The sequence below is a fragment of the Mytilus edulis genome, chromosome 3 (genome assembly GCF_963676685.1).
Source record: "Mytilus edulis chromosome 3, xbMytEdul2.2, whole genome shotgun sequence".
NCBI classification, from domain to species: domain Eukaryota; kingdom Metazoa; phylum Mollusca; class Bivalvia; order Mytilida; family Mytilidae; genus Mytilus; species Mytilus edulis.
This window is the reverse complement of record NC_092346.1, coordinates 83,718,557-83,741,882: the sequence shown is the minus strand read 5'-3', so window position 1 is coordinate 83,741,882 and position 23,326 is coordinate 83,718,557. Positions and strand designations below refer to the sequence as shown.

Here is a 23,326-nt window from a genome sequence, read left to right as displayed (position 1 = left end):
GAAACAGCCAGTTAATAACACTATAGTATTGTATTGTATTGTATTGTATTGTATTGTATTGTATTGTATTGTTTATTGTTCTATGATTTCATTAGGGAGCTACCATTTGATTTTTATTGGGGGGCTATGAAATTTGAAAAAAAATAGGCAGGACAGTAGTTTTGAGTAAAAAAAAAAGGCAGGATGAGACACTTGCAAAAAAAAAAAGTCAGGACGACAATTTAGGTAAAAAAAAGTCAGAATAAACTAAAAAAAAAAAGGCAGGACCGAACAGAGTGAAAAATAAAAAGGCAGGACAGAGATTACAGCTAAAAAAAAATGCAGGACAAAATTTTTCATCCTAGCCCCCCCATAAAAATCAAATGGTAGCTCCCTTAGTTCAAGAGGTGTATGTAATATGCGCATTTAAATGATCTATTTTAATTTTTTATGCGCATATCACAGATTAAAGCTGCAAGTCGTTTTTATTGACGAAAACTACCAAGGCGTTCCGGAATATCAAAGGGAGGTAAATATACTGGTCACTGTTCCTTCTTCTCGGTACGAAGAAATTTCTTTTTCAGGGAATCAGTCGACAAAAACTAATGGATAATGCTAAGTGAGTTCCGATAAGTACGAATGACTCTAGAAAATTCGGTTTCAATAATTGAGAAAACATAGGAAAACGCTGTAGCCTGTAGGAATATGTCATCCGAAAATCAGAAAAAGGTAAGATTAGGTTGAAGAGACAACCAGTTGTATGCCATGAGTATGGTTAACCACAACGAATTCTGTTGAATTTGTCTGCACGTGTTTTACACTAACTGGAAAACCGGCACCTAGCACACATATCAATGAAAAAAAAAGTAAATACAAACTTTTAACTGCAAGCTCACGTGGAAATGCCACCATGATTTAACATGATACCATGGAGTCGCACTTCATGTAAACCTATCAGTATCAGAGTAACCCAAATAGGTTTATAATATATATATATATTTCAAGTTGTTCCAGCTTAAAGTCGATCAGATTGTTATTAACCTTATTATAACTCATTTTGGTGAATGATACAAATCTGTTTATTACCTCCCTCAACTTGCAAAGAAATTTTTCTGTTTCCGCTGAGTGTCGCAGTGGTTCTCTCCTAGTTCTCGGCTTCCTCTACCATAATAACAGACTTCCCAATGTCCTAGCACTCCCTAAAAGTTGTATTGGAGTGGGGGTTGTCCTTGTAAATATTGTTGTGACACATATCAATTAATGCTGAAAGTGATAGGGAGTTTACATGGATTCTGAAAACGGAGGATTCTACCAGTACATAGTTATACACTTGATCACGATTTTTTTTGTAAACAACCTTCATTTGATAAGGACCACAGGCCTCGACAATAACGCTTGTCTGATTGTCTGGTACCAGAGGTAAAAAAGGTCGGACAGGTAAAAGCTATACCAAGCTTGTCCGATGGGACAAGTAGAATCATTCTGCAGAAAATAAATTTTAATCCAACTTTGATGAACAAAGTATAATTATTAACAAAAAAACAAGAAAAGAAGATTTGTTTGACATCTTTCCTTTTTAAACTGAAACTAATTGAAACTTTTTATTTCTTAGTCGAATAATAAAATTAGACCCCTCAGACTTGCAATCGATAATTTAAACTGGTTCTTTGTCAAGTACTTTTAACAGGTAAAAAGCACACTTTTCTCGGAAACCAGTCTTACAGATCCAATTCAACCATGGGCATTTTAGATAAGGTAACTTTAAAAGACAGTTCGTCAACAGCTCGGAAATGATTCGGCTCCAAGTTTAATAGACAGTTGGGCACTGTAGGAGACATATTTCATAAACATGATTAATAGACAGTTTGGCAAGGCAGTAGACATTTCTGGACCAAGACAAATCAGAACTTCTTTTCCTACCTTATTTTGTTGCTCTATAATAATTAATACCGATGTCCATAACGTATTTTTTAAATAAGAATGAGGAAATTATTTACCATAAAAATCATCAAATCATGTTTGATCTTTATGTAGAAAAAACAATACCAATGCAATGCAGTGACCTATAAGTGTTAATTTCTGTGTCATTTGGTCTTGTGTCAAATTGACAATCATGCCTCATATTCTTTTTATTGATTGCATTTGAATAAACTTTTTTCAACTTTTAAAAAAATGGATAAAAATCCAATGAGTGTACATTTAGAGGCCAATCAGATGGTGCCTCATGTGCAAAGTATGATGAGACTTTAGCATTGATAAAAACTAGAACCTAAGTCCTGTGACACAACTCAATTCAGTTGTTCATGGCTCATATCTTTTAAAAGTATTTCAAAGGATATAAATCAAATTCTGTTCAATTTTTTTGTAATTCATTTTGTTCCTTGAATCAACTTGAAATGCAAAAAAGGTTAATATTAAGATTTGTTTTGGACAAGTTACAAGTAAGTTTTGGAATGTACTTGTCCTACTGGACAAGTTGAAAAAAAAGTTATTGTAGAGGCCTGGACCATAAAGTCAAGTGTATAGTTATCTACTGAATAGTGTTGCAGATCCCCTCAATAGGTACTATACAAGCTAAATGTCTTTTTTTTTTTTTTCTTTCTTAAATCCATCTTTAAATTAAATCATAAAATGCATTGAAGATCATTCCAAGAAAAGTATATATGTGTTTTTAGCTCACCTGGCCTAAAAGGCCAAGTGAGCTTTTCTCATCACTTGGCGTCCGGCGTCCGGCGTCGTCGTTAACTTTTACAAAAATCTTCTCCTCTGAAACTACTGGCCCAAATTAAACCAAACTTGGCCACAATCATCATTGGGGTATCTAGTTTAAAAAATGTGTCCGGTGACCCGACCAACCATCCAAGATGGCCGCCATGGCTAAAAATAGAACATAGGGGTAAAATGCAGTTTTTGGCTTATAACTCAAAAACCAAAGTATTTAGAGCAAATCTGACATGGAATAGAATTGTTAAACAGGTGAAGATCTATCTGCCCTGAAATTTTCAGATGAATCGGATAACCCGTTGTTGGGTTGCTGCCCCTGAATTAGTAATTTTAAGGAAATTTTGTTGTTTTTGGTTATTATCTTGAATATTATTATAGATAGAGATAAACAGTAAACAGCAATAATGTTCAGCAAAGTAAGATTTACAAATAAGTCAACATGACTGAAATGGTCAGTTGACCCCTTTAGGAGTTATTGCCCTTTATAGTCAATTTTTAACTATTTTTCGTAAATCTTAGTAATATTTTACAAAAATCTTCTCCTCTGAAACTACTGGGCTAAATTAATCCAAACTTGGCCACAATCATCTTTTGGGTTAGTAGTTTGAAAAATGTGTCCAGTGACCCGGCCATCAAACCAAGATGGCCACCATGGCTAAAAATAGAACATGGGGTAAAATGCAGTTTTTGGCTTATAACTCAAAACCCAAAGCATTTGGAGCAAATCTGACATGGGGTAAAATTGTTTATCAGGTCAACATTTATCTGCTATGAAATTTTTAGATGAATCGGACAACCCGTTGTTGGGTTGCTGACCCTGAATTGTTAGTTTTAAGGAAAATTTTGCTGTTTTTGGTCATTATCTTGAATATTATTATCGATAGAGATAAACTGTAAACAACAATAATGTTCAGCAAAGTAAGATTTACAAATAAGTCAACATGACCGAAATGGTCAATTGACCCCCTTAGGAGTTATTGTTCTTTATAGTCAATTTTTAACAATTTTCATAAAATTTGTAAATTTTTACTAACATTTTCCACTGAAACTAATGGGCCAAGTTCATTATAGATAGAGATAATTTTAAGCAGCAAGAATGTTCAGTAAAGTAAGATGTACAAACACATCACCATCACCAAAACACAATTTTGTCATGAATCCATCTGCTTCCTTTAATATTCACATAGACCAAGGTGAGCAACACAGGCTCTTTAGAGCCTCTAGTTACAGCATCCCTGACTGATGTGTAATCTTATATTTTAGAACCTATCTCAATTTTTTTTTCACTGAAAACTGGGCAAATTATATCGTGTATATTTCCACCAGTATTCATGTTATTAATTTTGAAAACAATGTTCTTTTTGTTCAAATACAAGCTTAATGCAAAATATCTTCAACACATATTGGGTAAAAAAAATATGGTAACCAATATCTGAATGGCAGAGATTACAACTAATGACCACTGTTACAATCTGGAAAAATAAAGTAACTGATTAAACAATTCCTGAACAGGATGAAGCTATTTTATGATGGCTGGTCTTTTTCAGCAAGGGACAGTAAACACATTTTTTTGCCCCAGTACTTGTGTACTGTACCCTACATGTATCCCTGTCTATGATGTGATGGAACAGGATATTCAATCATGTCTGAGAAAAATTCTAAAGAATAGTATAGTCATGATAGTTAAGCTTTAACTCTCAGTTGTATTGAACAAGTAAAATATCTTATATATTCTGGTTTATCATGCGAAAATAGATAAACACTTAGCTCAATGCAGTTCTTATCAGCACAAACAAAATGAAAAGTTTCCTTTTTGTCCAGCCATCGACTTTTGTTGAAAAAGAGAGACGTTGTGATGCTTCATTCCAGCAGTGGCAGGGTCCACAAATATTCACTCTGTGGTTAAAGTTTTTGAAATTTTAATAATTAACTTTCTTAAACTATCCTATATTACTACCAAACTTAAACAGAAGCTTGTTTATGATCGAAAGCTAGTATCTAGAAGAAATTTTGTTAAAATTTTTTACCTGTTTTTCCTGTTTTCTGTATTTTACTTATAAACATGATAAATGAACTTAGTTTTTCTTCTAGTTCATATTACATACAGTCTGCAGTTAAAGTTTTTAAAACATTTATTAGATTCATAATTATATAGTACATGTAGTATCCTGGATTTTGACCAAACTCGGACAGAAGCTTCTTATCAAAAGATAGTATCAAGAGGAATATTTTTATTAGGGTAAAGATTGGATTCATGCAATCAAAACCTTATGGGACCAACTTGATAACTAAATCTTCCAAGGCTTATCACTGCCTTTTTAATACACAAAATATAGTGCATTGATCATAACATTTTATACATCCTATCTATGAACATATACATTGTATTAGTATATAGAAAAAGAAATATATATGAAGCTCAAAAATAACAGAAATAAACACTGAAATAAGAAAGTATGAGGGTGACATCCATCAAGTAGCAATGTTTACCAGTAAGAGATTGAAAAGCCTATTCCTGCTGACTTTTTAAGTTAAATTTCTCAAAATTGAGTGATACATCACAACATTGAAATTATAAAAGTTTTTCACATATATGGGGGAATTACTAGGTGTGTATTTGGGGAAAATGTATAATTTTTCTGGATGATATGTATAAGAAAAAGTAAAAATTTGACCTACTGCCATTATTTTTTATTGACAGGAAGCTGTAACTAGACATTTTATTGGTCGGTATGGTAGAACAAATTTTAATTTCAGCCAATTTTGTATATGTTACTTTTTGCACAACAAAATATTGTGTGATTGGTGCAGTGTAGAAAGTAGTTTAACATGTTATGAATGTTAATTTTTACTCAAATTATATATATTCTAATGGTTTGACATGGTGCTGATTCAGCCTACTTTCATAAATGATAATCTAAAAGGAAAAGTCAAATGGTTTTATAAATGAAAAGGATACAACACACTACACATTTTAGGTGAATGATCTTAAATCTGAGGGAAATAAGGCGTTGGAAACTTCTGACTTTGAGGAGGCAATAAAGAAGTATACAGAGGCCATAGCATTAGATCCTGAAAACCATGTATTATATAGTAACAGATCTGCAGCGCTCACTAAAGCTGCACGATACCTTGAAGCACTTGGAGATGCTGACAAAACAATAGAAATAAAACCAGATTGGGCAAAGGTAAGGAATAGATGTTAAGTTTTTAGCATAAATCAGTTTAACAGGAACTCAGTGTGAAAGATCAATGATATTTTCTATAAAGTTGCATTATATCAGTAAATATCAGATTGATAAATTGTTTTAGACCCTGCCTCCTAGGTCATGGTCCAGTGACTCAATTAACTACCAATTTTGAATGTTCAGTCTGCTGATTGGACTTTTTAAAGTTGCTAACTTCTATGTCATTTTGGTCTCTTTTGGAGAGTTGTCTCAATTCTGTTTAATTTTTGTATGAGAAATGTGTAGAAATAGTATCGCCACTCAGAACTGTCACAATAGATAATTATTAATAAGAGTAACTTGGTGTGTACATAGAAGTTATCCTGAATTTTTTTATACATGTTCTTTTATTAAGATTTACAAAAATGTATACCCCTATGTACATGATGTAGCTCTTGTATTTTTAGACACACATTGTTAATTAAAAGGTGCTTCACAACAAGTTTATTAAGAACAGAGTAATTTTTATATAGGGTTTCTCAAGGAAAGGCACAGCCCTATGTTATTTGAATAGATATGAAGAAGCAGCTTCAGTATTTATGGAAGGATTAAAGATTGACCCTGAAAATGCACAATTAAAAAATGGTTTAGAGGATGCACAGAGTAAATTATCAGGTAATTTTGCATTTTGCCTAATATACAATCATTTTTAGAATCAACCTTTTGATGGGATTTTCCTTTAAATTTAAATTCATTATATATCTGAACTGCAATGGTACTCCGAACAGTATTGTAAGATTGTTTGATGCTGAAGTGTGTTTGTTTTATCCCACTGAAGTGAGATGGTGGCATTGTGACGCTATCTTGTTGATAGCTATGACAAAATGTGTCAGTTGTAACGCCGAAGTGTGATGGACTACTTAAACTATCTTTTCAATGCTTTTCATGTTGATAAAGGGCTTATATACCTTTAATACTATTGGGGAAAAAAAGAGAGTGATTGGTGGAAAGGGGTAAAGTGAATTTGTTTTTATACGACCGCAAATTTTTTTGCGGTCACATATTGGTATCACGTCATCGTCAGTGTCGTCCGAAGACGGATGGTTTCCGGATAATAACTTTAGTATAAGTTAATAGAAATCAATAAAATTTTAACACAATGTTTGTAACCATAAAAGAAAGTTTGAGATTGATTTTGGGGGTTATGGTCTCTAAGGTTTAGGAATAAGGGGCCCAAACAAGCATTTATCTAATTTCAGGACAAGAAGTTGTGTATAGGTATTTCAATTGTTCTGAAATTGTACCACAATGTTTAATACCATACGTAGAATAGTTGATATATATTTTAAGGGTTATGGGGCAAACAGACTAGGAATAAAGGGCCAAAAAAGGTCCAAAAACAAGCATTTTTGTAGTTTCAAGACAATAAATTGGAGTTATCTTTCTTTGTCCAGAATAGATGTTGAATCACCTAAAACCAATGCTTTATAAAATCTTTGAAAATTATAGTTATCTTTCTTTGTCCAGAATAGTAGTTGAATCAACTTAAATTATTGTTTCATACAATATACAATGTATATTCACTTTTACTACCAACTGATAAATTAAAACAATCTTAACCATTCAGTGATAACAAGCACTTTATTTTACATTTTAATATTTTATGATGTATTTAAATGAGTAGTTATTGTTGCAAACTCCATTAGAAATTTGAATTGAGATCAGTTTTAGAAAAAGGGAAAGGGGGGTGTGAAAAAAAATGGGGGGGGGGGGGGGGTAAATTTTTTTCATTTCAGATTTCATAAATAAAAAGAAAATTTCTTCAAACATTTATTTTGAGAGGATTAATATTCAACAGCATAGTGAATTGCTCAAAGACAAAAAAAATATTTTAAGTTCATTAGACCACATTCATTCTGTGTCAGAAACCTATGCTGTGTCAAATATTTCATCACAATCCAAATTTAGAACTGAATCCAGCTTGAATGTTGTGTCCATACTTGCCCCAACCATTCAGGGTTCAACCTCTGCGGTCGTATAAAGCTGCGCCCTGCGGAGCATCTGGTTGAATTATGTCCCTATATAGCATTATATGCTAGCAGGAGAATCATCTGCCCCATTTATTTTTTATTATGATATTACAGTAAACAAGGAACTTGTCAAATAGACCATTACACATCAGTGGACGTGTATTTTACATTGTATTTTTCAAGATTTATAATATTGACAATCAATGTATATATACCAATGAAAAAAGAAGAATGCTACACCATATGTAATATATATGTAACACTCCCAAACGTGTCCTTCCCCCCAAACGTGTCCGATTCCCCCAAACGTGTCTATTCTCCCCAAACGTGTCCATAATATTCAATATTCCCCAAACGTGTCCGATTTCAGAACCCCCAAACGTGCCCGATACTATTGTTATTCGCCCAAACGTGTCCACTTTTAAACGCAAGAAGTCTCGCGTCTTTTAACGCTAATACATGTCCTAAACGCGACATCAATAACGTTCACGGCAGTTCTATGATGGGGGACACAGTCGATGAAGTGGTAATATTAGCATTAACTTGTTCAATGCCGGTTGTTAATGATTATAATTACTGAAAATTTAATATGTAACATATGCATTAACTTTTGACTTAATTTGCTTATTGTCCAGTTGCAAGTATTTCGTGCTCATTTAAAGCAAACATACAGATAATTCTAATACAGTTGATAGTAATCGTTTACTATGTAAATTATTTTATACTAATAAACTCCGATGATGCCTTTTATATTAATAGAATATTGCACGGTGGGCTTTCAGTCGAATTGACCTCCCATCTTCTTTTAACAGTTCTAATTTTTAATAAATTTTAGGTTACGAGCGTCACTAAAGACACAGAACAAGAGAAATAACGTCCAGTGCCAAATATTTCATTCGTTATTTGAACGATATTATATTAACGACATATACTGTAGATAGGTTATATTATCAAACCGGGAATTTAAAATTGGCCATTAATTTTTACGGTTATCTGGGATGACCACTAGTTTGGATTTTAATCAAAAGAAAAATAAATGCGAGTAAAGACCGATTTGTTTATGACTTTGAAGTAAGAAACTACTTCAATGTCTGTTATGTAATATAGAGGCCGTTTCAAATAAAAGTTGCAGAAATTAACAAAAATGTTGCCTTCCAAAATACAACGTATGGCACATTATAAAGAGTGAAATGCTATAAACATTTTAATGCGCATAGAAAAAGAATTCAAGAAATTTATTTTGATCTTTTAAGGAAATAGTAAAAGATCGTAAAATGAGTATACAATGACAATAATAAAAAAAAACACACAAATAACCTACGTTTTTATAATATGAATACGAATGATAGTTCCAGTAAAATAAAAAAAAAGCTTGGTATGGACACGTTTGGGGAATTGGACACGATAGGGGGTTATTAAAAAATGGACACGTTTGAGCGTTTATACAAATGACACGCTTTGGCGCCCTTTGACAACTAGACATGTTTTTGCAGTTCAGTGACGTCGATGTGGACACGTTTGGGGAATCGGACACGTTTTGGGGGAAGGACACGTTTCTGAGTGTTACATATATGTTAGACTCAGATCGATGTCCGGCCTAAATTTGACGTCCGTTCCTCAAATCAACGTCCAAATCTGACTCTGCATTTTGAAATCGGTGTCAAATATTTACTAAGTCCTCTAATCAACATCCAATGTGACGTTATGAATCACACAAATGACATCTGAATTATTTGACAAAAAGTCTCCTCTCATCTCATCATTGAATAATTAATTTTTAATTTGATCTTTGTTTATATTAGGTATGATAATCGTTTTGTCTTTTTGTCAAGTAGCTTACAGAAACTTTAACCATGTTAACTGTTTTCTTATTTTGATATCAAAATATTAGGGCAAACATCAGAAAATGTCACTAAGACAATCACTAACATCATATTAATATTACATGTACATACGTAACATAGTAATAGCTTAGTGAAAGACGTTCATTTTACCAATCAACGTTGTTGTTTTCCATTCTTGTTCATATGAATAAATACATGTGGGTGTACGACAATGAGACAACAAACCCAAGACAAAAATAATTGCAAGACAATCTAGTGGGGAGTATACAGACTCAAACAATAGAAAGAATAAAATTTACGCCCAATTGTTAAAAGTATTAAGATTTGGTTGTACATTTTCCACACCTTTTTGGGTTTAGATTCAACCCACCCGTTAATAAAGATGTTACTTTTCTGCGACAATTCCGTAAAACGGAAGTCAATTAGAGAGGCCAAAAATGGCGTTGATTTAAAAATGTCAAAAAAAGACATCGATTAGAGGAACATAAAATTAGCTGTCGATTTAGAATGTTATTTTATTGTGACATATATTTGGACGTGGATTTGAGAAACAGATGTCGATTAGAGACCAAACATTGATCTGAGTCTTACATATATATGTTCATATATATTTATAATACCATTTACAATATTATAAGCGTCAATAATTATGCTAGATGCTTATGTTGTTTTTAAAAAAAATGCACAATAACATGGGTAGCTTCATGTATGTGATCTTATTTTATGTCAGGAATAAAATGACCATTGTTTATTATGACTTATTTTATTTGACAGGACCATCAGGTAGTCAGCCTCTTGGCAATCCGTTTGCCGCTCCAGATATAATGCAACGATTAGAAGCCAATCCAAAGACAAGAGAATATTTAAAACAGCCAGATTACAGAATGATGATACAATTACTTCAACAGAATCCCAATAGTTTACAGTAAGGGCTATTTCTAAATTAAATGTATCTATGGGTTGGATGGCACCTTTTTCACATCACCCCAATCCCATACAACTTTAATTAAAATTTGAAATTTATTCTAAACTACACTACATTACAAGAAGATGCCTTACATACGCTTCAGTTTTTTCTATAATAGCCATAAGACAATAATTGAAGCTTTTATTGACCAATTTTCCATAGTATAAAATCTGGTTTTTGTAAAAAAAAAAAAGAAAAAAACATCTTCACTAGCCAAAGATTATGATAGATAAAGTTAATCTTATGTGCTAGTTGTAGTTAAGCCTTCATAAAACAGACGGTGTGCACTCTTGTTTCTCCTTTTATGGGTTGACATAATTAGAAATACTGAAGTAGTTTTTATTTGTAACTATGGTTAGAGGCAATCAGTATTAAACAGTTAAGTGTTAGGGAACTTATAAAGTTACAAAGTATATAGACTGAATGACCTTATTGCAAAATCCTAATGTGTTGTATATAAAATAAATCATTGCCATAGGATAATGATAGATAGGTAGGAAGCTTATGTTCTTATTATGGTTTATTGAAAATTACAGCATAAAATTAAAAACGACATAAAAGAATTGCACCCACAGTTTAATACTGTTTATGTTTGTATTTTATTTCTTTTCAGAAGCTTTCAAGATCCTAGAATTATTCAGACATTAGGTGTTTTACTCGGCTTTGATTTAGAACAAAAACAAGCTGATGCAAGTGAAGACAAAGATACAGAAGCAATGCCAGAACAAACTTCTATGCCTTCTCAAAGATCAAATTCAAACTCCCAAAATCATTCTAATTCTGTACCTGAAAACCAACCTAATTCCCAGGTAGACCTAAAGTCAGAAAAGTCATTTATAAACCTGAAATTAAAGAAAGCAGAAATGAATTAAAAAAATGTTTTTAGCATGGTACTTTTGTGGTAACTGTTATTTTTTGGGAGAATATTTATATGCACAGTATTTGAGGGTTTGAGATATATATGTAGGACTCTAAAGTGTGATGGTACTCTTAAGATCTCTAAAGTGCGATGGTCACGCTAAAGTGCGATGGTCTACGCTAAAGTATGATGGTGTCTCACGCTAAAGTATGATGGTGTCTCACGCTTAAGTGCGTTAGTTGTTTGTTTGCTAAAGTACGATGGTGTATCACGCTAAAGTGTGATGGTCCAAAGGGTAAGATTCAAAGTATTAAAACATCGAGGCTTAAAAAGTCTTTTTGCAAAAGCTATTATGCTATATTATGCTAAGGTAGAACATATGTAATAGGCTTTACAATTTACCGGTAGGCGAAAGTAATTGTTTTTAAATTAACAAGTCCAACCAAGTAATAATTTGTTATAAAGGTAATTTATGTTTAGCTAATATTATATTTCATGTAAAACGAATTTTTAAAAATTCAGAGGGTATTGAGTATTTGGATAATTGGTGTAGATTGCCGTTCACTCTTATGTTTCAACCTACCTCCTATTACATTTGTCTGAAAATTAAAAATCCCTAATTCGTTCATTGTCGGAATATGTACATAAGCTTAAATCTAAATACGAGAGAAATGCAATGTTCGCCGAGCTTTCTCCTTTTGCATATTTTTCTACAATATACAGTACAAACTTATGTTTTAGAAGACAATTTATAGTTAACACACGAAAACATGTATCTCTATTATACCGACGTTTCTTTTCATTAAAATCAACGGCATTTTAACGGCGATCACAAAGTAAACTGCCACATAAACAATGATTTGAATGTATCCGTTCGCTTCAAATAGAAGCAGGACAATTATGCATATACAGTTTTGTATTTATATAGTAAAATGGTCCAGCACTTGAAAAAATAAACATTGTGATTCAGCCGACAAAGAACGGTTAAATTCAATCAATTACTCGTAAGTCATGGACATATGGTGTAAAAATTGTTAATAAAATATTCCTAATATATTTACCGGTATGCTCATTTTCAGTTTGTATAAACAACTGTTAACGTCATTATCGAATTACGTTTTTACGTCTCTATTTTCCCGGACCATCACACTTTAGCGTATGGAACCACGTACTTTAGCGTAGACCATCGCACTTTAGCATGACCATAGTACTTTAGCGTCCCCATTGCACTTTAGAGTCCTACATATATATGAACATAGAATGATATATTAAAATTAAGGCTGTAATCCTAATTCTATTTATCAGCTGGGAGTCTTATTTGATAAAAAAAAAATTCTGCTTATAAATCCAAGGAAAATTCAATACTTTTATTCAGATATATTATGTATCTAGAATTTAATTGATTTTGATATTTTAGTTATGATGTTGTATTTTTAACATGTTTAATATTTTTGTAGGCTCAAGAAGAAAAACTGAAAGGAAATGAGGCATACAAAAAGAAAGACTTTGATACAGCGATTGTACATTATGATAAAGCTATAGAATTAGATCCTAAAGATATTACTTTTAGAAATAACAAAGCAGGTATGTCTTATTCAAACTGTAGAAAACCACATTTTCCAACATTAGTATTTATCTTATGCAAACCTTATAACCTGTATGAGGTTATGGTCTAAATTTTTAATCAATTTCACCCAGGAAAAGAAAGAATGAAAGTGCAAACATTTATCTATTATATATAAAACTTTTTTTCATAATCGTCAGTAACAAGACTTCCGTCTTTTAAAAAAAGAAATTTACATAAAATTGATTCAGAATAAAAAAGTATAGTATATATCTAAACTTCAAATTTTCTCTGATTTTGGCTACTGTTCACATATTTCTGATTTATAACTCTGAAGAAGGGCACAAAGGCTGTCATCTTTTCTATAAGATGAATTGCCAGGGTAAACTAGCTGTCAACACAGTTTAGCTGGGGCAGTTCTAAAAGTTATGTAGGGTCAAAAGTGCTATAAAGAATGACCGTTGCAATCATAGATGGTATAGCTGGAGAATGAGTTATAGTTTGTTTCTGTGTGTGTTACATATTAGTGTTGTGTTTCTGTTGTGTGGTAGTTCTCCTCTTATATTTGATGTGTTTCCCTAAGTTTTAGTTTGTAATCCGGATTTGTTTTTTCTTAATCGATTTATGAATTTCGAATAGCAGTATACTACTGTTACCTTTATTTAAATGAAAACAACAATCTGCTTTAAGTATTCGTGGAGAGGAATTCTCTCACAATATTTAATTGGCTTGTGGGGACAAGATTATAAGTGTATTCAACTTGTCAAACTTGTACACAGATTAAGTGAATATGATGTTTATAATGTATAGATTCCAAGTGAGCTGCTCGTTAAAATGTATAAAAATCTCTGTATTTGGTGTTAGTTGGCCACTAAGATGATAGTTTCTATGCATATTATTGTATATAAATGATGTAATTTTCATTGCAGCTGTATATTTTGAAATGAAGGAATATGATAAATGTATTGAAACATCAGAGGATGCTATAAATATAGGAAGAGAAAACCGAGCAGATTATACATTAATTGCCAAGTAAGTAGTTTATTTAGTACAATGTGGCATAATTAGAATACAATTGTAATTTAATATGCTAACTGAATCTTGGTGCATATAGTTGCTGCTTAATTATCTAACCATGAAAAATGAATGTCATAAGAACTTTTGACCATTAAATAGGGTAATTAAACCTTTTTAAAATGTCTCACAAAAAGTGAAAAGTAACTTGTTTAAATTGTAGTTTAGAAAAATAACTGCGAAATTGTACGAGTTCAGTTCTATTGTATAATTGTTATATAGTTGTCACCATTTTTTTTTATTATATATATATTAAGAAACATAGCACGATTATGTGCTATGCATTCTATGATTTGTCTTACCAATTGATTTAGTCTTATTTAGCATGAATGCAAACCTTCAGTAATAATGTATTGTTCTGTTTTAGGGCACTTGCTAGAGCAGGGAAGGCTTTTATGAAAAAAGAAGACAATGAGAGTGCTTTGAGATATCTGAACAAATCGCTATCAGAACATCGAAACCCAGAAATACAAAAAATAGTTCAAGTGGTTAGTTTAACTATCAGACTTAAAAAGAGGAAATATTGACCTACTATATAAGACATAGTAATATACCAGATTAAAAGGAGGGAGAACTGTGGATTTATTTATTAGAACTTTTTTACATATCTGATTTTGTTTTTCCAATGTCTGCATTCAAGCCTATAGAAAACCTTTAAACGTGTACTTCGTTCAAAATGTTAATTTATGGTTCTGACCTCTGTTCCCATGAAATCCATGAACATTGGTATCCCACAAAATATACCGATTTGCCTTTCTCCATGTATCCATTCATCATTTCAGTAACTTAAAAAAAGTCTTTTCTTTTTGAAATTGACAGGTGGAGAAGTGAATATGCTCCAAATTAAATTTGAGGTCACCACATTAAGTTCAAGGTCAAAGTTACAAAAAAAATAGAATGCTTAGATATTCCAGTTACAAAATGGTGTTATTCATGTCAAAAAAATTACTACTTGTGCAAGGTGCAGGAATCTAATATCTGTTCTTAAAATGCCAATGATGTCATTCATTGTTAAAGTAATCTTTAAAATTAAAGTAGTGTTGTCAACGGTTAACCGTTGGAACCCCCAAATACTGAATACCAAAAACGCTACCCAGTTAACCTGACTATTTTTCAATTTTGATAGATTTGATATAAATTTGTAGTGAAATCATTAGATAGTTATGTTTCTTCGTGTTAATTAATTTGACAGACCAATTGTCCAGTGATTGCTATTGTTTATCCAAAAATATAAAATTAATTAGAACTTGTCTCTCCGCTCAGGGCAAGATCTTAAGGAAACATAATTAGTATAAAATTGAGAATGGAAATGTGCCAAAGAGACAACAACCCGACCATAGAAAAAAAACAACAGCAGAAGGTCACCAACAGGTCTTCAATGAAGCGAGAAATTCCTGCACACATGTTTTTATGCCCCACCTACGATAGTAGAGGGGCATTATGTTTTCTGGTCTGTGCGTCCGTCCGTTCGTTCGTTCGTTTGTCCGTTCGTCCGTCTGTCACGCTTCAGGTTAAAGTTTTTGGTCGAGGTAGTTTTTGATGAAGTTGAAGTCCAATCGACTTCAAACTTGGTACACTTGTTCCCTATGATATGATCTTTCTAATTTTAATGCCAAATTAGAGATTTTACCCCAATTTCACGGTCCACTGAACATAGAAAATGATAGTGCGAGTGGGGCATTCGTGTACTGAGGACACATTCTTGTTTTAACAGTAACTTTAAGGTAGCACTACAGTCTAACGATGATTTTTTGAAGATATTTTTTTTATCATATAATTTTGAAGTAAGAATTATTCTGCACAGTTGGTAAAAATCCCAAAGTCATTATCATATCACAACAGGGAGTAAATTGATAATGAACTTATGTAAATAAAAGCACATGGTAATTAATCTAAATATATAGGCATTTGGGAGGGGCTAATATGTCAATCATCTGCTGATACCAGTGTCCAGCTGTTAATCCCTGACCACAAGATAAATATTGTAGTCTTATCTTATTGTTTTGCAACTAAAATAATTTATATAACATGGAAGTGAACAAAGAGAAAGAAAAAATCTAAAAGGAAAAAATCTACAAAAAATGAAATAAAATTAATATGGTAAAGAGTGGGAAAGTATTTTTGAAAGCCTCTGCCTGTCTGTATAAATATCTTCTCTTTGGTCGTATTCAATTAAATACATTTTTATGCATTTTAACTCATTTTCAGTTTATGTGTAATTTGTCAGTTCCATTAAATTAAAAAAAAAAAACATGTGGAAAGTGGATTTTCAAGAAGAGTGTGGTCTAACTTTTGATCTTTTTATGAACATGTTTTTTGATGCACACTTTTAATGCTCTAGCTTATTTCAGACAGTTTATTTCTTTTTTTTAAATTCAAATGAAAGTTATTCTTTATATATAGAGAATAAAGATGTTAAACATTGATTATATGCAGCTGGTCAATCTTGTTATTCTCTTATCTTAGACTGTCTGGAAAGAGGCGGAGCTTTGTCTATATTTAATTACTACATCACAGATGTTGGTCAAATCTGTGACGTCAAACTCCCGCCAAATGCCAAGTTAGTGTTGGACAGTTCACATGTAATGCAAAATTTACAGCATTAAAGCATCAAAGACACAAAGTGTGTGGTTCTATTGATATAGTAATGGTATCAGAACACTCCTGGGGTGTTCCCAGTGGAATTTTTGTATTTATATTGTCTTTATAGGGGTTCTAAGGGGAAAATTCAGTTTTTAGGTCATTTCTCAGAACAATTTTTCATGAGAATTGTAAGAAAAAATTAAAATAGAAACTTAATGATTACCCCCTTTGGCCTGACTTTGATATATATGATTAAAGGGTGTATTTTCTACAATACCGTGTCCCAGTTTTTGGATAATTTGTTTCTAAATGAATTTATAGGTCTTCAAAGATGAAAGGTGAAATGAGGTTTGGAACCCAGCAGTTAAATCAATATATCTTCTTACTGGAGGAATATATCAAAAATCTAAGACACGGTTTTGTTGATTGTATATGGTTGATTAAAGGGATGAAAACAAATTTTTACTACCATTTGACATGAATGTGCCATTTTCATCCAAGTTGGAAGACCACTTTTTGGGCAATTAATGAGCTATATTTTGAAATTAATCAAACAAAAAATAAATTCATATATAGATTAAGAAAGAGTTATATTTCAGCTTTAAAATGAGTTAAAGATTTTAAAAATCCATTGAGTAGTTTTGTAGAAATTAATCTTTAAAGACTGTTGATTGGAGTCAGAAAATTTTGACTGTAGTGCTACCTTAAATCAGTAATACGATTAAATTTTACGATTTACTTCATTATTTCATTTTTTGTTTTTTATATTGTGTAGACCTACATCTGAATGTGCAAACTCCGTCGTGCAAGGCTTTGTCATACTTTAAACGAAATGCTTACTCAAAAACTGTGCAATAAAAGCAATGTAAATATAATCAATGTATACTTAATAGTACGGATAACAGGCTTAATCATTTCAAATTGAAACACTCCACATTATTTTTGGAGACAACAAGAGAAAATGAAAGAATCATCGGTTTCAGACATATTAAATTCTGCGAGATCAAGTAGTTTTTTTTTATTTTTCAATTTGAAGTTATTACTGTAAACGCCATAGTTGATATGGTGTATTAGATTATTAAAAGTCAAACTTCGCCAGGATTCTTCACAGACAAGCCTTATAATACCAAAGAACAAACTTCAATTCATCGTATTATAAAAACTTAAATGTATGACTTGGTTGAAGGTTTTCACATTGACACTCTTACCACATCTCCTTATATCTATGTGTAGTGTACTATAGAAAAGGCCTTCAAACATCAACTTAAACTACCGGTTAATTGGTCGAACGATAATTCGAGTTACCGGCTAGGCAAAAGTGAACGATTTGACAACACTAAATTAAAGCAATCTTTACCCTTCAGTGCTTACTAGCACTTTTATTGATTCATTGATTCTTTTTAGTATATCCCATGTCTTCTTTTATTCATACATTAGAGATAAGAATATTTCATAACTATTAAAACACAGATACATTTAATTAAGCTTTGATTGAAACTGGATTTTATGTAAAAGATTTGTGGAGTTCATATCTCATTAAAGTTCTACAAAGTCATATCTTTCTATTTATATGTATGGACTTCAATGAAAATGTATTGCTTTTTTGACAGCTGGATAAAAAGATAAAAGAAGATGAAAGACTGAAATATATAGATCCTGAAAAATCCTTAGAAGCCAAAACTCTAGGAAATGACTATTTCAAGAAAGGTAAGATATTATTGAAATTAATAATTATGAAATTTGACAATTGATAATATTTATCATATACTTTGGACTCCGTCATTGACCCATTGCACAATAATTACATTAGATGTATGTTTCATTATAATACGTTATTCTGATTGGCTAACTGCACATCACGTGCTATTCCTGAAACAATTGTATAAGGCAATAACATTTATCATTCATGATGACACGAGGTCCCACAATAAAGTGCACAGGTAAATTAAATGAAAACTTGATAAAAATCGTGTTTTCATGATTCTAGCTCAAAAAATGTAATTATAAGTATTGAATGCTTCTTTTTGTAACTTTATAGGGTTGTAAAAGCGTTGACCGTGTGCACATTTTTAGTATGAAGCGCTTGCACGCTTCATACAAAATGTACTTCGGTCAACTCTTTTACACCCCAATAAATTTACAAAAAGCAGCATTCAATTCTTAATTACAAATAATTAATACAGCACATCTAACAAACACAAAAATCTGTGATTTAGTCTGTTTATATATCCTTAATTATAAGAAGATGTGTTATGAGTGCCATTGAGATAACTCTCCATCCAAGTCACTATTTGTAAAAGTAAACCATTATAGGTCAAAGTATAGCCTTGACTCACAAAGAACAGCAAGCTATAAAGGGCAAAAAAATGAATAGCGTAAACAATTCAAACAGTAAAACCAAGTATACTTGAGTACTATGTAATATTAAATATATGGGATAAAATTGGTTAGTCTTCCTTATTGAGATCAAGTATTCTTTTGTATCACATAAATTGTATGTTTCAGGTGATTATCCAAATGCTAAAAAGCATTATGATGAAGCAATAAAGAGAAACCCAGATGATGCTAAACTCTACAGCAACAGAGCAGCATGCTATACAAAACTATTGGAATTTAATCTGGCTCTCAAAGATGCAGATAAATGTATAGAATTAGATCCCAAATTTAGTAAGTATAGATATTGGTGGGTAATAATAATTGATGTTAAGAAACACATTGAACCTTAAACAAGACTTGGACAACACAAGGCAGACAATGCAAGTCATAAAATATGATAAATCATGACTTAGATAACTTTAAAAAAAAAAATGTTTTTTAGTCGTAATAATGAATTTTTTGGTTAGAGGCTTACCTCAATGATCACAAAATAAAATTTTATATTTACTTACATGTAGAGTTAATATGTATTTAAAAATCATATTTCAACAAAAATACATTTTTTTTTTCAATTTTAAAAATTGGTTTCCACTAGAAACAAATGAAATTACAGTCATCCTTTAGAAAGAAAGGAAGAAAGCCAATTGATTGTAAGGTCAGAAGATTCAAGTCACAGTTACTACTTTAACTTTTCATAATATTTAATTCTTCAACATGTTTGTTTTTTAGATGACATCTCTCTTAACTGGTGTTTAATTTTTTATGAACATTTTTGGCTGGGCATAATTAAAGGACAAATAAAATTTAATTGATGAAAACAACAGGTGTCCTAAGAAGCAAATGGCATTGAAAACAAAAAAAGATTCAAAGACAACAATGGCCAAATATTAGTTAATACAATAGTCTTTTCACTTCTGCTTTGATTTTTAGAAGTTAGAAATAAGCTTGATTAAAAACTTATAAATGTGTGAACAATTATCTAATCAGCCAATTATTTATTTCAGTTAAAGGTTATTTGAGGAAAGGAAGCATATTTTATGCCATGAAAGAACCATCAAAGGCTGCTCAGTCATACCTTAAAGCATTAGACCTTGATCCAAACTGTGAGGTAAATATTTTTAGCTAGTCAAGATGACATCTGGTGGTCATATTTCAAAATTTCAGATTGAAAAATAGTTTAAGTTCTTCAAGCTAACAGCTTTGATATAAAATAAATAGATCTGTGTTCTGCTTACTGTCATAAAACTCACATGTTTTACAATTTTTTCCATAATCCAAGGGTAAGGGCTGAAATGTGTATTGAATTATTACCTACATCATAGGTCATTGACACATGGTAACAATTCAAAGGGCAAGGTCGCATCTTGAACATTATTCCAATCAGGTTGAATACAATAAGGATGTGTTTTGCATTTACATTTTTTACTATACATATATAAGTCCTTCATATGGGTAAAAAAAAAATTATTGAACCATTTTCTTTTGCCTGCTATCTTGAGAACTATCTAACATGCTTAGCAAAATAGGATCTATAAAAATTGTCAAAATAAAAGGAGTTTTTTGTCCTTAAAGGACATTATTTTCATGAACTAAAACAGTAAAAGAAAATTATAAAAGTAATATATGTATGAGCAGCAATATAAAATCTATGTAAATTAATAGAAAATTTCTTAAAATGTTTATATTTTATTTTTATGTGTATATGGCATATTTTACCAGATGAGTAATTCATGCCACTTGAATAGATGCTTCTAAAATTCAGTCCAAGACTTTGCTGTAAAATTAAACTTTTCCTTCAGTAGTCTCCAGTGCTTAAAATCATATTTTCATGACTAAATTTTAACTGTCAGGAAGCAAATCAAGGATACAGAGATTCTAGGATGGCAGAAGGAAATGACCCTGAGGCTGTACGTAAGAGAGCCATGGCAGACCCAGAAGTCACACAAATCCTCAAAGACCCAGCCATGCAGTTAATTCTTCAGCAAATGGAAAAAGATCCAAAAGCCGTCAGAGAGTAAGTGTGAATATACTTGATGAAGCTAATTAAAAAATTTCTATTGGAAACAAAAGAATTTGGTCAAAAGCCACAGTTTAACAGCCAAAATATCAAGATAGTCATATTATTTTGTGTCCAGTATTCAATACAGTTTAGATCTCCAATAAACTATAATAATAATGCAATTCCAGCTCTGTTTTATTTCAAGGCTTTGAATATAACTTTTTAATAGCATTTCCAAATAGTATAAAGGAACGCTATGAAAAAATCAAATACAAAATAATCTTGTACCATAACTTTAAAATTTTAAGAACAATACCTGGTAATCTGAAAAAGTTTACATCAATCTTTTGTCTGTTTAAATACCAGTCATATACCTCAAGAGAGTTATCCTTCCATGTAGCAATTAAAATTATGGATCTGGAAATACATGTACCATGTTTTGCAAACCTAAAAGATTAAATGGTCAAAAGCTGTGATGAAAATATGGTAACTTAATACACAGTATTCTATGACCAGATCAGATTGTATTCTGAAGAAATAACCTGTCCTGATAATGAAATAGAAATTTCTAAAACATAGACTGTCCCTCAAAAAACACTAAACAAAAAAAGAAGGAAACACCAAAAAAAGAAATATGTTAGAAAATTGTACTGGCTTGTCTGATGAGTGGTTAAGTATGCTTCATGCTTTATGCTTTCTGGACAATATGATTTTGTAATGCAATATTTTATCTTTCAGACATTTACAAAACCCAGAAGTTGCAGCTAAAATTGAAAAGTTAATGGAATGTGGAATTATTGCTCTTCGTTGACCTATGTAGTAATTTCAGTGAAATCAAACATGTTTCCATTATACACGCTTGCATAAACAATCACATCAGTGCTATAAAGTATTTCTTATAGGGAACAATCATTTTACTACATTCAATTGTTTGTTACTGTATGATCCTCTATTTTCATTTCTAAATTATAAGTTCAAGAATTTTCTCTGATCATATATTGTATGTCTGTTGTGCAATTAAAAAAAAGTTGTTTGTCATTATATTGTCATCATGCATATGTATATATTGTCTCAGGAATAGATTTTGATTATTTTCATTACAATGACTGAGAAAAGTCAAAATATAATTTTACTGGTCTAAGAAAATAAAACTTCATAAGAAGATGTGAAATGTGAATACAGTCAGACTACTACTTCAAATTTAATACATTTTTTTTGTTTAAAGACAAGCACATCCATGTTTAATTTTTATACGACCGCAAAATTTGAAAAATTTTTCGTCGTATATTGCTATCACGTTGGCGTCGGCGGCGTCGTCGTCGTCGTCGTCGTCGTCGGCGTCGTCGTCGTCGGCGTCGTCGTCGTCGGCGTCGTCGTCGTCGTCGTCCTGCGTCCGAATACTTTTAGTTTTCGCACTCTAACTTTAGTAAAAGTGAATGGAAATCTATGAAATTTTAACACAAGGTTTATGACCACAAAAGGAAGGTTGGGATTGATTTTGGGAGTTTTGGTCCCAACATTTTAGGAATTAGGGGCCAAAAAGGGCCCAAATAAGCATTTTCTTGGTTTTCGCACTATAACTTTAGTTTAAGTTAATAGAAATCTATGAAATTTTGACACAAGGTTTATGACCACAAAAGGAAGGTTGGGATTGATTTTAGGAGTTTTGGTTCCAACAGTTTAGGAATTAAGGGCCAAAAAAGGGCCCAAATAAGCATTATTCTTGGTTTTTGCACCATAACTTTAGTATAAGTAAATAGAAATCTATGAAATTTAAACACAAGGTTTATGACCATAAAAGGAAGGTTGGGATTGATTTTGGGAGTTTTGGTCCTAACAGTTTAGGAATAAGGGGCCCAAAGGGTCTAAAATTGAACTTTGTGTGATTTCATCAAAAATTGAATAATTGGGGTTCTTTGATATGCCGAATCTAACTATGTATGTAGATTCTTAATTTTTGGTCCCGTTTTCAAATTGGTCTACATTAAGGTCCAAAGGGTCCAAAATTAAACTTGGTTTGATTTTAACAAAAATTAAATCCTTGGGGTTCTTTGATATGCTGAATTTAAAAATGTACTTAGATTTTTAATTATTGGCCTAGTTTTCAAGTTAGTCCAAATTGGGGTCCAAAATTAAACTTTGTTTGTTTTCATTAAAAAT

At 31.7% G+C, this 23,326-nt stretch overlaps 1 protein-coding gene across 2 annotated transcripts; it reads left to right on the top strand.

Moving 5' to 3' along the window:
* The first annotated feature begins 429 nt into the window (after window positions 1-429).
* LOC139514563 (stress-induced-phosphoprotein 1-like) lies at window positions 430-22,371 on the top strand. 2 transcript variants are annotated; one of them, XM_071303941.1, is made up of 13 exons: window positions 430-708; window positions 5,682-5,891; window positions 6,404-6,545; window positions 10,519-10,669; window positions 11,325-11,520; window positions 13,028-13,154; window positions 14,064-14,166; window positions 14,576-14,696; window positions 18,402-18,498; window positions 19,297-19,458; window positions 20,172-20,275; window positions 21,018-21,181; window positions 21,905-22,371. In XM_071303941.1, the coding sequence occupies exons 1-13, from the start codon at window positions 685-687 to the stop codon at window positions 21,975-21,977; spliced, it is 1,674 nt and encodes a 557-aa protein (XP_071160042.1). In that variant the 5' UTR covers window positions 430-684; the 3' UTR covers window positions 21,978-22,371. The 2 variants fall into 2 exon arrangements, 1 of the variants encoding a protein (XP_071160042.1); XR_011662635.1 differs by lacking the exon at window positions 21,905-22,371 and having other exon boundaries at window positions 20,172-20,463; window positions 20,667-21,181.
* The last annotated feature ends 955 nt before the right edge of the window (window positions 22,372-23,326 follow it).

What these genes read in the sequence shown, in the direction of transcription:
- LOC139514563 (XM_071303941.1), top strand. Translation starts at nt 685, where the DNA reads ATGTCATCCGAAAATCAGAAAAAG. An exon ending in TTTTAGAAATAACAAAGCAG is followed by an intron (nt 13,155 to 14,063) that starts GTATGTCTTATT and finishes TTTTCATTGCAG; the next exon opens with CTGTATATTTTGAAATGAAG. An exon ending in TACAAAAAATAGTTCAAGTG is followed by an intron (nt 14,697 to 18,401) that starts GTTAGTTTAACT and finishes CTTTTTTGACAG; the next exon opens with CTGGATAAAAAGATAAAAGA.